Source organism: Meleagris gallopavo, chromosome 6 (genome assembly GCF_000146605.3).
Source record: "Meleagris gallopavo isolate NT-WF06-2002-E0010 breed Aviagen turkey brand Nicholas breeding stock chromosome 6, Turkey_5.1, whole genome shotgun sequence".
In the NCBI taxonomy this organism is placed as follows: Eukaryota; Metazoa; Chordata; class Aves; order Galliformes; family Phasianidae; genus Meleagris; species Meleagris gallopavo.
The window spans coordinates 40158332-40173321 of NC_015016.2; the positions used below are offsets into that span (position 1 = coordinate 40158332).

At 42.5% G+C, this 14990-nt stretch overlaps 2 protein-coding genes across 5 annotated transcripts in view; both read left to right on the forward strand.

Annotated features, from left to right (window-relative positions):
• Window positions 1–9577, forward strand: part of METTL6 (methyltransferase like 6) — a 42929-nt gene extending 33352 nt beyond the window's left edge. For 3 of the 4 annotated variants that reach the window (XM_031553955.1, XM_031553957.1, XM_031553956.1), the window contains one exon: window positions 908–971. In XM_031553955.1, coding sequence (XP_031409815.1) covers window positions 908–939 — 32 coding nt within the window. In that variant the 3' untranslated portion in view covers window positions 940–971. Of the gene's footprint in view, window positions 1–907; window positions 972–9519 lie in introns of those variants that run through there. The other variant, XM_031553958.1, reaches the window with a different exon arrangement.
• Window positions 539–14990, forward strand: part of SH3BP5 (SH3 domain binding protein 5) — a 40871-nt gene continuing 26419 nt past the window's right edge. Inside the window, exons 1-3 of the mRNA XM_031553954.1 lie at window positions 539–773; window positions 908–970; window positions 9520–9648. Of these exons, the coding sequence (XP_031409814.1) occupies window positions 729–773; window positions 908–970; window positions 9520–9648 (237 nt within the window). The 5' untranslated portion in view covers window positions 539–728. The remainder of the gene's footprint in view (window positions 774–907; window positions 971–9519; window positions 9649–14990) is intronic.

Sequence of the window (14990 nt, forward strand, 5' to 3'; positions counted from 1 at the left end):
GCTCTTTGTCGGGGTGTGGCCCCCTGCCCGACTGCCGTCGGCCGTGACCTTGGCTGCGGAGCGGGGCCGGCACCCCGAAACGCGGGGATGGGAACGGGGTGTGGGAGGAGATGGCGTGTTGTTTTAATTTTTGTTTAGGAGAAGCTGTAATGGCAGCTGGCGTTTCCCCTGTGTCAGTGCCGTTCGGGAGGTTTTTTATTCTGTCGCGTTTTTATAGATTAATTTTTTTCTCCCCCGAAGCAAGCCGCGACCTGCTGCCTGCCGCGAGTATGGCGGGTATTTTTGGGTCCGGCTCCGCGGTTCGTCGCCGCTGGCCGTGAGGAGCCTGCGGAGTGTGGGGGGGGCTCCTCTAGTTTTACAACCAGTGCGTGTTTATTCAGACGATTTGATACCTTTGCTTTTGCTGTTAGAGATCAGAGTGTTGGCTCGAAGGCAGGCTTAATAAACATCGTCATCTGTCCCACTGACTGGTTGTGTTATAGAGAGGCTTGCCAAAATCTAGAGCAGAATGCTTTCCGTATATTTCTTCTATCTCCTGTGATCGGACCAATGTGATGCTAATATATTTGGGGGTGTCTGTGCAAAGTAGCAGATGCTGGTTACCTTGACGAACAGGACAGAAATTATTGCTCTTGACGTTTATTTTTGATTGCGAGGAATAGGCCAGAACAGGAAATGTACTGCCTTGGAATAAAGTGGTAGAGTTGCTTGATTATTTTTCTTGTAGGATGCGGAATGGAGGACCAGTGGCAAAGTTGTTCGAAGTGTCTCAGGTTTTCCTGTTTTCATTAAATATGTTAGCCATGGCTCTTGTGAGCTTTCTTTGGGGATGCTAAATGACCGTTCTCAGAAACATTTTCCCTAGATTTCTTCAAACACATTCAACATTTTCTTTCTTTCTTTTCAGGGGGAGCTGGAAAAGCTCAATCAATCTACTGATGTAATCAATCGGAGGGAGACGGAACTGGAGGTAGGGAATTCGTCCTTGTGTTTTCCTTCTGTGCGTGTTGGCTTTTGTTAGCAACAGAAAGAGGTTTTTGAGCAGGTTTCCTCCTGAACGGTTATCTCAAATGGTTATTTGGCAGCAAGGAACTGATGATAATTTTGAAAAGTGTGTGTGATGCTGACGGTGTGAAAGCCCTAAGTGGAACACTAGCCTCCCCCCCTGCCAAAACCCTATTTTTAAGTTTTTGAAGTAAACTAAGACAAGTTCTGTTCTCTCAAGTTCCTCCCTTGGGTTTGGATTCATGTGATTATCGGCAATAAAAGTTTGTTTGATTAAAAGATTTTTGGTATAAAAATGCCTACTAAGATTTTCTCGTTTGTATTTAATTTTTTAAGCTGGTCATTTTGTTTTTGCCATTATTTCCCTTACTCAGAAAGTAAGGATGGAAAGTTGAAGAACTGAAAGAAAAAACTTCCTGCTCAGGGGGGAAAAAAAGGATTTTCTAGGTTGTTTAAAACAACAGTAGTATGTTCTGGAGTGGTTGATTTGGGTTTCAGCTTTTCAGCCATTCTTCTGGAAGGCTCGGCACCATGGATCTAATACTGACTCAGAATTAATTGGCCCACTTGTGCATCTAAGTTTCTTTTGTCATCTGCAAAACCTGTGGAAGTGTGGGGTGAAAATATTGTTAGACGAAAGCTGGCACAATGTTCTACTTTAGATCCTAAATAGTTTTGATAACATTGCAGTATTTTGAATACTATATTCAGCTGTTCTGTTCAGCTGGACAAGATGCAGCAATCCCTGAGCTTGTTGTGTGGCAGTTTTCTTCTCTTTACTCTCTTTTTTTGTTTCTGGCACGTAGATCATGAATTTATTGGCAAATAAGTTTGGTGGAACTGAGAACTATTTGTTATGCAAAATTAAACTGTATTTCAGCTGTGAAAAGCACTCTGTGTCACTGGCTTCATTTGAATTTTAAGACCGAGCTTAAAAAAGCAGTATGCTAGTCGATCTGTTTAGGTGCAACAGTACTAATTAAATGCATTCCAACTCCCCTCAGGAGCAGTAATATATATATACACATATACTACTATATATATATATGTAGCTGTTGGTAGATGCAATTTAAATGGATTTAAAACATTTCTAGAGGAATGTTATTTCTGGTTTTATTTTTTTTTTTTTTGCAAAATATAAGTCCTTGCTCTTACATTGCAGACAGAAAAGGCTCCTTGGCAGAGCTCTCTTACAGGAGAAATCCACAGTTGGGAAGGAGGAGCTGAGACTTTGAAACAGTGGTCCCAGTTCTAAAATCCTTGAATGCTACTGAAGAACATGGGCTTTTGGGAGAGCCATGCTGAATTTGCCTTTGAAGTTTTGACTGGTCATAGCTGCAGCCTCTCGTGTTGCCCATTTCTTGTTTGTGTTGTTGCTGCTATTGCAAGATGGTTCATTAGATTATGTGCTTTTTTTTTCCTTCCAAACAATGGAGTTATATTTATCCTGTTCTTCCGTTATTGAAAATACAGAGCGACTAATGTAGTCGTTGACTTTATAATAGTTGACGTTAATGGGAACACAGTATCATTAGGCTATTTACATTAGAGGAAGCTGATACAGAACATCTCATGGTATTGCTTTGTGGTCCCTTCGTTCCCACTGTTGAATATTTCTTGGATGATCTGAAAAAGCAAATGGAGGGTTTGAAGGGAAGGTACATTTCTTTGAAGGAAGTTCAGGGAAAAAAACCCTCATGTTTTCGTGACTTTAAGTGCTCTCTAATAAGCAGGAAAAGTAACCTTGTGGCATCTAAATTCTGAGTCTGCTTTGGACTTCCTGCAGCTTTGCACAGCCTCTCCAGCTGGATTGCTGTGCGTGCCGGCTCTTTCCAGATCCCAGTAACAGGAAAAATGCTGTAGGCGTGATGTGTTTGTAAATCCCATGCTTTCGTTCTCACTGTGCCTCAGGTCTGCATCTGCAAAATGGTCATGTTTACCCAATAGAAATGTTCTGGGGCTAACATCAGTAAATGCTTCTAAGATTGTGACATTGCACTCTCCCAGTGCAGCGACAGGCATGTCAGCGTTTTAATGATATCAAAGATATTGAAGTTGGCTGCTCACAGAGGTGACAAAATGAAAGATCTTGTTTAAAGTTGATCAGCCTACCTTCTTAAAACAAATAAAAATTAAAAAGAAAAACCAAAACCTGCACCCAAACCACCCCATGAGAGGTGTGATTTTATATGCGTGGCATAACTCATGGAGAAATGTTGAAGTTGGCTAAATCTATTCTTTTAGGTATGAGCACTCATTTTTGCTCTTTTGGCCTATCCCAGTAAAACCTGAAGGAATATCCTGACCTTAGTGTGCTCACAGCCTGTCCAGGACCTGCAGAGCTGATAAAGGGCACTGAGTGGCTGGTGGTTGTGTTCTCTTAATGTATTGCCTGTTAATGAGTCTTTGATTGGCTTCATTTGAAACCCGTCAAGCCACTCTTACTAAGTGCAGCACTGAGCGTTACTGACACAACAAAGGGATGATAAAGGCCCTCCAGAGGATTGAACACTTGTCTTTCCCTGTGTCCCTGCTTGTGTTGGAAGCCTCTCTGAAGAGGTGTCAGAAACATCTTGCAGTGGAGATAGAAGCAGGTTTTGACCAAATGCAAGTGAGAGTAGTACCTTGCTATTTCAGAATTTTTCCTGTTTACTGGAAATACATCTGCATGGGAACTCCCATCAGGAGCTGGAAATGCACTTACCAAATGTGCACGATGTGCCCATCCATCTAATCCCTACATACTGTTGACCAGCTCCTAGAAGTGCAATTCAGCCGCAGCAGATCCATCGAGGCAACCTCTGGCAGCATTGCAAGGGGGAAAAGTGCAGCACATACCATTAAAATTACCAGTGGAATCCCAGCAATCCCAATGTGGTTTTCGTTAAAGCTTTTGTGTTGTTGGAGCTTCAAGCCTGCTAGTGTTTGTTAAGGGACAATGATTGCACACAAAAAGTAGAGCTAAGCAGTGCTGCTTTCAGCCATGCTTGTTTAAGTGGGACTTGTTTAGGTTCCTTCTTGTATGTCGTCTAGATCCTCTAGTCCCAATCTGCAAGGCTTCGTGCTGCTTTTAGTCCTGCATTTGTCCTAAAGGTTACTCTGGGTTGGTGTTGAACAGAGTCACAGGAAAGGGCTGTGTCTGCCGTGGTGCTCTCGCTTGTGAGCCCGGTCAGCATGGGAACCCCTTGCAGAAGGGGAAGGGCTGTCCCTTCCACCTTCCCCTTAATATACTTGGTTTATGGGGCTGAAGCTTCATATTTTGACCGTGTCCCATGAAAGAATTTTATTGCTTTTTGTTTTTTTTTTTAAAGATCCACCCCCAGGTTTTAGAAAAATGGCCTGTCAGTATCAGGAATCTCATTCTGTGCATGCCTGAGTGGGCTGGGGAAATTTATCAGGGCCATCAGCCACCCTGTGCAGTGTTTTCCAGCATCCCGGCAAAGAGTGTTCAGCAGAAGGAGGAGCAGCTCAGCAGCCCTTCTTCCTGCTGTCTTTGGGAGCAGGATGTACATGTGTGATGGATTTGTCCAGCATTAAGAGCTCGTTCCCTGTCTGTATTATCTGCTTGTTTCCGTAGGAAATGGTTTCTACATGGGGATTGGTGTTACAGTAGTTATTTTGCCTTCTGCTTTTGTCTGTGGATGAGTAAGGAAGGGCTTCTTCCTTTACTCCTAGTGGTAGGAGTAAATGCCTGCCTGCCTGCCTGCATTTGCTGTATGTGTAGTGGGACAGCATACCTGCTCCCACCCCGGCACATTGCTGGTCCTGACCCCACTGTAACTGTAACAGAGGAAAGCAGGGAGGAATGCTGCCTCCCTCCTGGAAGCAGGAAGCTTGTCTCTGGAGAATCTTCATTGCCCATGCACCTCCAGGCTGGTTTAATGGGTTGTCAGAGGTTCTGCACACCAAATTGTCAGGATGGGCATAGGGCAGCCTTTGTAAATCAAATAAAGATGTGCTTGGTACTGAGATGCTTCACACACAGTCGATGTGCTAGGTTCATTTTAAGAAGAAAATTGTTTGAGAAGACATGCTTCTTTTGATGGGCTGAAAAAGTGATTTGTCTGTCATCTGGCTTCTAATCGTCAGTGATGCTCATCAGAAAGGAAAAATGAGCGTGCTGTATTCTCCAGCAGGTGCAGGTTAAGTGCAAAACTTCATGTCTTTCCACATTTTGCAACAAAAGCATTTATGGGTGTAGGGATTTGGCATGCCCCCTAAAGCCTGGCTTGGAAAATCAATCATGTGAGAGAAAAGTGCTAAGGATTTCCAGGAGGAAAGCTGATAGAAAGGGAGCTTCAACAGACCTAGAAGAAGATGCTGAAAAGTAATTTGCTGCTCTTAACCTGATGCACCGAGTGCTGCACCCACTGGAGTGTGCGTGGCAACCATCTGTGGAGTGAGAGTCCAGTTAGGAAGGCTGTAACTTTAATGGAAGGTTTGAGGACTGCTTTTTTTGCATTTTGCAACAGGTGTGGAGGGTAAAGTGTCTTAATCAGCTTGTGCCAGCTTTGGAAAGGTTTCTCTTTGTCTCATGGAAACAACTATGAAGGAAAAATTGTTGGAAGCATTAGTTTGCCAGTTGCTTTTAATACTGCCTATGTGCTAAGTTGGTGCCATGTTTTTTGTAAAAGTGACCACAGAAGATTCTGAGAAAAAAGAGGAGTAAAATGGGCTTTTGAAATATTGCTTGGTGTTTGAGATGCCTTTTGTCAGCTGTATTGCTTTGGTTACACTTTACATGGTTTGTATCCCATACAATGGTGAGAAAAACAAACCCATGATTCTTTGTTGTTTTTTTTTTTTTCCAAGAATGCCCAGAAATGGTGGTTGATTCACCATTTCTGATTCGCAAGATTTGTACCTAAGCTGTGCTCTTGCTTCCTGTGCCAGCTAGCCTTTGTGCTGGGAAGCCATCCCTGTCAAGGAACTGAAGTACAGAAGCTGGAAGCTGAGGATTGTGCTAGAAAGCTGCACAACATACGCTGTGCCGTCTTGGTGCTGCTAACAGCAGGGAATTGCAGGAGTTGTCGTCTTTTTCTTTCTCCAATATCTGTGGTGCTGGGCGAAGGTCTGAGCATAGCGAGTCTGGCAGTTCAGCAGTAACACTCACAGGGTGTTCATCACCCTGCGGGAGTTGATGAGCAGCATGAGGATGGGGTGGTGTCTGCCTAGCATGGCTGGAAGGTTCCACCAGTGCTTGGAACCGTGGGGAAACCGCATCACTATGCTGGTGGTAAGCTTTTACATTTTTGAAGTGAGTGTTTATAGAATCACGGAATGGCTTAGGTTGGAAGGGACCTTAAAGCCCATGCATTGCCAATCCACTGCTGTGGGCAGGGCTGCCACCCACACGATCAGGCTGCCCAGTGCCCCGTCCAACCTGGCCTTGAGTGCCTCCAGGGATGGGGCACCACAGCTTCTCTGTCTGGGGTTCTTATGACCCTTTGCATGAAGAGTAAAACCAGCTGCTATGGCTGTATTTCTTATTTAAACTTCTCTGGGGTGCCTGCCAGGGAAGTTTTCTGCTGTCCTGGGGCTGCTGACATCTACAGATGTCCTGACAGCATACTGTGTGTAGTCATGTGTTTCAGGGGAGCTGTGCCTTGCTCGTAGGAGATGGAGCCATGGTCCCCAGCGGGAGCCTGCAGTTATCAAGACCATGAGAGTTGAACTGGTGGGGACTAGGTAGGCTGGCAAGGGTGAATGCACTGAGATGTGAGGGGCTCATGTGGCGGTGTGGGTGTGTAACATGGCACCCATTTGCTCTTGATAGCGTAGCTAGAGCTTCAGGACGATAAAAGCAGGGTGCCTGGTGCAGGAGTGCTTAAAGGTTTACAAGTCCTGGGTGCCTCAGGTGCCACTTAGAGGATGAGTTACAGTATAGTAATTTGTATAGTGGTGGGAGGTTCGTGGATCCAGAAGCTGCACTGTCCTTGGCATTTTTTGGTTTGGTTTTGCTCTTTTCCTCTTGGATAAGCATATATGTAATAGTTACAGAAGTGTATTTGGGGTAAGTCCCTAAGCACAGATTTGCTAGTGATAATACAAAATTGCTGTTGTCAGATTTCTTTGTTCCAAGTGCTTATCTTACCGACGTGGGAACTGAATTTTTTGATGATGTGCTGCATAGGGGCTGCTTATTTTTTTTTAACTTGATACATTTGTGTTTGTTTTTCCTTTATTCGTTTTCCACACCTGCTATCCAGATACACAGCTTGCACAAGTTGAAAACCAAACCTTCAGGTGCACTCATTTAGAAATGATTTTTTTTATTTTATTGTTTCATTTATAGGAAAATGACTTTTTGTTCAATGTACTGCAGTACTTAGTGCTTTTCTCACAATATAATCATCATGCTTGCTGTCTCATGGTTTCTTGCAAAATTCATTTGAAACAGCAAACCATGTATTGCCCAGTACTTTAATTGGAAGCACTCAACCTCTTCTCACTGAGGAATCCATTGACTCGGTTCATATTGTTCAAATGATACGCTTCATCCTTTCACTTCATCACTTCATCCTTGGATTACTGACTGGATTCAAGTTTTTACCATAATAAATCTCTGTTTTGGCTCTGCTACTCATATAAGTATTTTCTTAGAATAGATTGGAGCACCCTAAAAAAGAAAGCTTTTTTGCACTGGAAAATATACTACTGATACTGTTTAAGGTTTTAAATAACCTTGAAAAGGAACCAAATCAGCTTTTACTGAAGTATGTTTCCTTTTTTGTGAAACTGATATGCTGGTGCAGGTTTTTCCACTTCTGTGAGCGTAGTCGTAGGCTCCAAAGTATATTAATTCTTTCAATGAATAAACAGTTGTGCATTCTAGAAATCCTCAGCAGTACTGATGAAAATCTCCTGAATTAGAGTACATCTTCAAGCCAGCTGTTTCCTGATTTATCACCATGTCCCTCAAGCAGTCTCCCTAAATCCTGGTCTCTAATTAGAATTACAAGGTTTGTCAGTAGCTCATATGGCCCTTCCTCTCAGTCTCTTTAAACCCTGGGCCAGGTCTCAGCCTATATTTGCATCTCTCTGCAACAGTGCCATTGATTTACAGTCTGAGTTGGATACTGAGATTGAAATCAGGATTGCTCTGCTTAATGGTGTGGAAGCTTCGGTGGAGCAGAAAAGAAAATGTAACCTCTACAGCTAATCACATAGAGGGCAACTCTTCTCACATGGAAGAAGTTGGAATTTATGGTTCTTAAATAAACAAATAACGATCAAATGGAAAGTTAAGCCTATATCAGGAGGTACAAACCTTGTCTGAAAAAACAGGTTTTAATGTTGGATGATCTTTCTTCAATGACCTGAAAGTTTTTTGTCTCTCTTGAAGTGTTTACAAAACGGAAAGAGGAGCTGACTTGAAAATATACCACTGCCATGTGGGAAGTGTCTGATTCTTCCTCCTACAGAAAGCAAATCCTGTCTGTCCTCAGCTGCACTATGAAATGGTGCCTCTACTGATGATGCTTATTGTGGTGGGACGTGTGCTGAAGTGTAGGAGATGCCGGTCCTGTTTGAGTGCCAGCTTGCTGTGGGATTAGGCCCAGCTTGGTTAGTGAAAGGAGAGGCACATGCAGTGAGTAGGATGCTAGACTTTGTGTCGAAAATCTCTAGTAAATATCCAGCTATCAAAATTGGTGAAGCAAGACCAAGGAGCCTTCTGGCAAGAGTCCTTTGGAAAGCTGGAGGAGTCAATGGAAATGCGAAGTCATGGCTTGAACCAGTGACTGAGCACCTGGTGGGAAGGCAGGACCAGCCCAGGGGAGCTCAGGTGTATGCAATACATACATAGCTGTGTGACCAGAAGGTGTGGAGCCAGGATCCACCCCTTCCCAGACCTCATTTAAGGGTTGGCAGTAGAGGTGAGGGTATCTTACTGGAGATCCCTGCCTACTTGAGGCTTTACAAGGGTAAGCAGATTTTTCCCTGTGTTTCTGTGTCCACGGCTGCTGTATTTGAGCAAATCCTCACTTGCTGCAGCCTGGGGCTTTTCTACCCTATTATCATTGCTGTGCTTTCCATTGCGTTATAGCATTACAGAGGACAAACTTGAATTTTTGTAACTCTACGTGTGCTCCTGAACCACTGTGAACAATAAGGCAGTGGAGCAGATGAGATGTTTGCCACCTAGCTGTTTCTCAGAAGTGGTTACGTTGCCGTTTGCCTCCCCCTGAATATTCTCCTAGATCTTCCTCTCTGAGAAATCCTGTGGCAGCAAGTGGCATAGGCTATTGCAAGCTTTGTATAAAGCTGCCTCTGCAAGACAAACATTTGCTGTCCAGGATCCCAGCTGTGGTTCTTGTTGTTCCAGTACTGTGTTCTTGTTGTTACCTCTACTGAGTAATTCTTCTTACTCCAAATGTCAAAACTGTTTTGAATGTGTTGGCTTGTGTGAGGGTCTGAAGAGCGACCTGAAGGTAGGAAACCAGAAATTAAATTTTAAAGCTCTAATCTTTGTTCTTTTTTCTTCCCTTTTTCCCCCTTTGCAACATTTTGAAGGATGCACGCCAGAAGTTCCGCTCTGTGCTGGTTGAAGCAACGGTAAAATTGGATGAACTGTTAAAGAAGATTGGGAAAGCTGTAGAAGATTCTAAACCTTACTGGGAAGCTCGGAGGGTGGCCAGGCAGGTAAGAACTTTCTGCCTTATAAGCTTATGCTAGAAAGCACATAGTGACTGCATCACTTCCCTGCTATTAATAACATTGCAAGTGTACGCTCTCGGCTGACACTGTTTTTTGTCTGGGGTTGCATGTCAGCCATGTGAAGCGATGGCAAAGTGCTGCTTCTTCATAGCCACAGCTGCACATGTTCTTCAGTCCAGCAGCAGCTACAACAGACAAGAACTATGAATAGCAAAAGGACCAGAGCTGTTCTCTTCTCATTACCAATGGACTTTCAGAGCCTTCCTCTCGACAGTTGTAATTGTTTGAAAACACAGTGTATGCTTTGTGTGTCTGCTTTTTCATCTTAAAGCAAAATCATGAGCAGATAAAAGGCTGGAAATCGAGGCTGCTGATGAGAAGGCTCAAGTGGGCAAACCTGGAGAGGCCTGCAGGGTTTGGTGCTGATGAGGTTGTGCTGAATCATGCTCAGTGCAGGTCTAAAATTTGTTGGTATTGGTAGAAATTGAGCTTTGCTTTTTGTATGATCATGTGGACCTTACCAGCCTCGCTCCAAGTGCCAAAGCTGACTTTATTATAGATAAGCTCCAGAAATTGTTGTTGGTGTTGTTTTTTTCTTTGTTAAAAAGGCCATGTGTGGCTGAGATGGGAAAGGATGAGGAGTGAAGGTAAGGATGTGATCCACTGGCTGCAAGAAAAACAAGAAAACAGGAGAATCAGCAGTGAGTGGAGCATGTGGTGTCTTAGGGAGTGCTTCTGCTTAGTGTCTGTGGTGGGTTCTGTTGGTACTGAGCCACTGTCTCAGTGAGTGGAGGTGTGTGGGGATTATTAAACTTAATCGTTGAGAGTGGAAACAGCATAGTAAATAAGTAAACTCCACTTCTAAACACAGTAAGTGTGGTGTCTGCTGCTCTGAAAGTAGTCCAATCACAGGGACTGTGGTGTGTGGTAGAGGTAAGCCAGTTGTGACCTAGAGCAAGAGAGGAAGTTAGAAATATAATAACATGAACAGTCAACTCCTTGATCTTGTGCTAATTAATGTTAATAGTTGTGCCTAATATTAATAAATAAATGAAAAGGCCTTGCCTCAAATGCAATCCCATACTTCTCTTACTATAAACAGTTACAGAATAACTGCAGAGTGCATAGGATTTCAGGAGTTACACTTGGACAAGTCAGTGATGAAAACATGTACTTTTGCAGTACCAAAAACTCAGATGACTTTGAGGTTTGTAACATCATGCACTGAGAGCAGTGAACTGCGTCCTCTGTCCTGAAGCTGACAGCAGATTATGTCCTGAAATGGACTTTCTTTATCCTATGTCTTTGCTGCAACCAAAATCCATTCAGTTGTAATTGTTCAAAGGTACTCTGTGAGAACTCTTAAAAAAAAAATAAAAATAAAAATAAAAAAGAATTCCAAACTGCTTGAAGTCCTGAGATTTGCAAAATTGCTTCTCTTGTATTGGGCTTGTTGGGAAATACCATATTTTTCTCCAGATTCATTTTATCATTAACAGGGTTTAAATGCTACTTATCCCAGATCCACTAATTGGCTACACAAATCTTTTAATTCCTTAATACTTGACAGCATAACCCTTTTTTTTCTTTTTTTTTTTAGTGGAGATTCCCCTTCTTACCATTCATTTGACTTTTCTCCTCTTTGTGTTAAGTACTGAGTCATGAAACAGAGCTTCCTCTCTGTGTCTGCTCAGGAGAAGCTGGAAGGTTGTCTCTGGTTATCTTTTTGGCTCCTTGTCTAGCATCAGTACTGAAATATGAAATATTAAGGGAAAGAGGAATGTTAGTGTTGTGAACAGAGCATGTGTCTGGAAAATGGGAGATAGAAAAGATTGAAGTCAATGTCAGAAAGGCATCTGCCCAAAGAGTTTTTCTAGTCTTCGTTTAGTCTGGGAAACTTCAGTTTAATTGGGAACAAATTTCCTATATAAAGCAGGGTAGGGTATGAAACTAAAGGAAAGTACCAGAATATTAATGTGTATAGGTGCCAGCCCAACATCTTTCTTTTACACTTTTTCTTTAAAACTTTAGAAATCACTATGGGAATAGCTTTCTCTTTCCATTTCAATTTAGAAAAAACATTGAGCTTATGAAGTTTTTCTACCTTCTGTCTTTTCAGTTATTCTGGAGCCAGTACACTACTGAAAACATAGGTACATGGTTCTCACTGGTTGAAAGAGCTTAATTAAACAGTGCATGACTGTGCATAAGAGAAAGGGAAGTGTAAATTCTTGTTCTCTACAAAGGGAAGTAAAAATATGACCTATAAATTGAAGTCTGCTGGAAACAAGGAGCTGAGTGATTAAAGAAACGTAGCTTGCAAGAAGTGCAGGAGTTGTCCAGTGTCATTTAAGATGACAATTGTGTAGGGCAAGTTAGCTTATAAAAGCTGTATTTAATCATACAAAAGAGTGTGCTTCCACATTGCACCAGCATGATTCTCTTGTGGAGATAATTCTTATTAAGATAAAATGCAATAAAATGGAACAAGGGCATTGATGTAGGGTCAGCAAACAACAGGTCCCCGATTCAAGTACACTGTGGAGAGGCTTTAGGACCGTGAATCCTTTTGTCTCCTCACCCTTATCCTCATCTTGTGCAATCCGGTGTTGGCAGAAGATGGTGAATTCAAAACAAATGAATCCTCCTATGCAAGAGTCCTGTAGCATCTTGTTTCTGTAACATATGCCAAGAGAATTTCAGCTTGGTCTATTTTGGAGCAAAACTTTGCTCTAAAACAGAACAATGGTGCCTTAGTGTTTGAGAGCTCTGTCTTCAAAGTGGTGGCACAGGGAATCGCAGAGCTGCCCATTGGCATCAAAGCATTGATTTTCAGCTTTTACTGTAAGCAAAAGCAAGATAATGCTCTTGACCCTGCAGGTTTTGTGCCACTTGTGCAAAGACAACTTTGTTGTGGTTCCTTATTTGGTATTGCTGTGGACCTTTTGGTTCATATTAGCATTTTGATTCGTATTATATTGCTTAATTGAATTTTAATATGTCTTTGCATGGATTTTATTTTTTTTTTGCAGTTGGCATATTCTCTTTTTTCATGTTGTTGTCTTTGACGTACACCATAATGCTCACGTTCAGTGGAAGAACCTTGGCATATAACTGGGCCCTGTGTACGTGTGCAAGCAATGATCACATTGCAGCAATCTGAAGTTCCCCTAATCCAGAAGGTGTTGAGAAGACTGTTTTTTTTTTTAACTTTTTTTCTTCCCCATGTCTTTATTACTTTTTCTTTTTTTTTTTTGCTTGGCAATCTGCTTTTCTCTGTGACTAGTCTGAAAATACTACTCGTTTGCCCAACGGTAATGGGAAAGAAGGAGGGCATTACCAGGAAACATTAGTAATATAAACAAGAGCATAGGTCCTGAGCCTCTGAGGTAAGGAGTGTCCTACGCCACTGTTGACTTAGCATTTTGAGGGGTTGGGACTGCAAAACTCCTATGCAATAGTATCCGAGAAGGCAGTGAGAGTTTGAGAAGTGTTACCTCATCAGTGGCAGCGTGCTCTGGGACAGGATGCTGTGCAAAAGCAAGTGGTCTATTGCATAAATCATTGGGCTATTCAGAGTCAATTTAGTACTGCTGCATGGCTTAGAGAAATTACTTCATCTTTCCCTTAGATCCCATGTGAAACGGAGCTGTCAGGCTGCTATGAAGCTGAGTTCATTAAGGGAAGTGAAAGCACTCTGGAGTCACAGGGTAAAAGGTGCCTTTAAAACACTGCTGTTAGTACGTCATCGCTGGTGAACTCAAAGACAAACCAAACAGGAGAACTTTTCTGCTTTGCTTCTAATGGGGGGAAAAAAAGATCTGATAAAAACGTATTCCCTCACCCCCATAAGTATGGAAATCCATGTGTTTGTAGTGACCCTAATCAGAATGAAAGCCTTGGGAGTGTTGCTTTTAAGTAAGACTTTATCTGCTCTTACTGAGCTCTGTCTGTGAAGTGAGAAGTTATGTTTTAGTCCCCAGTACTGGCTCACATGGGAGTAGGTGTGGATGCTTTGCTCAGCTTTAGTACTGAATCTGTTTGGGAGAGTTGTGGTTATGCTTAGTGATATTTCCTATGCTTCCTTCTCTGTTTAGCTTTTATAAAAAGGGCATTGGAAAACCCAATTCAGACAAAAGGAGGTGAAGTATCAATGGTAGGTTGTACCTGTAAGTTTCTCTCACCCAAGGATCCATCTCTAACAAGTGTTCAGAGAGCAGTAATACACTGAAGGATATACGTATGTTCATCCCTTTTGGGTTACCTGCATTGATTCTGCTTTGCAGCTAGTTCTGCTTTTCATGTTATTGGTGTGCTTCCTTAACAAAAACAAAACAAAACTTTTCTATCACAGAAAGCTTGGAAAAATGTGCTGGAATCAGCATGTACAATGTTGTCTTCCCTGCTGCAGGCTGGGTGTACCAAAGATTAAATAGTTTGGATGGATAAATGGACTGTGCACAGCAGGGACAGATTTCTTCCTCTCTGCAGCTCTTTGTATGTAGTCCAGCGTCTTCTCCTCACTTCTACTACCTTTTAGAAAGGGACAGAAGTACCCTTTCTGACTTGTTTAAGTCCAATATAAAATATTACATCAGTTTGAAGAAGTCAACTGGCAGGGTTAGTAATTAAGAGTGAGCTTTCAGATACTCATATCTCGAGTCTCTATTCAACCTGTCTTCACCAAACCTTGGGGAACCTAGTTACCACTGAGCAATCATTTCCTCTTTCAAATATGATTTTGGCTGGATTTGACTGATGGGATCAAAAGTTCATAGTGGGCACCAGTAGACCAAGGTGGGGACATAGGAGTCACCTTGATCAGCTGTACCTACTGAAGGGTTTAGAGTCTTGTCTAAGGTAATCACTTGGGCCCTTACTGGCTGTCGTCAGAGGTGAAGACGGCTGCATTTGAAAAGCCTTCTAAAATACGTCCCTCTTCCTTGGATGCAGAGGGAGTGTAGGCATCTCATCTTTGGCTGCTTGGCCTCTGAACAGTCATCAGCAGAATCCTGCAGTGAGCGACTGTACAAATCTTAAATCCAAAGTGAATTAGGATGAAAAGTAGCAGCTGTAATCTTGCAGAACAGGGACTGAGGAGTAACTTAGCCATTTGATGGTGAAGGTGGGAAGGGTGTAAGCAGGTAAGAGCACACTTACCTTGCTGGAAGACTTCCTCAGCTGATGATACTGGTACTGTTCTGTGCAGAAGATTGCAGTGCCTATAAATGACCAAATCTTTCTAAAGTGACAATTGCATCTTGGTTTCTAGATGTTCAGCTGGAGATGTCTGAAAGCAGTATGGTTCTACAGATGGTAACTCGTTT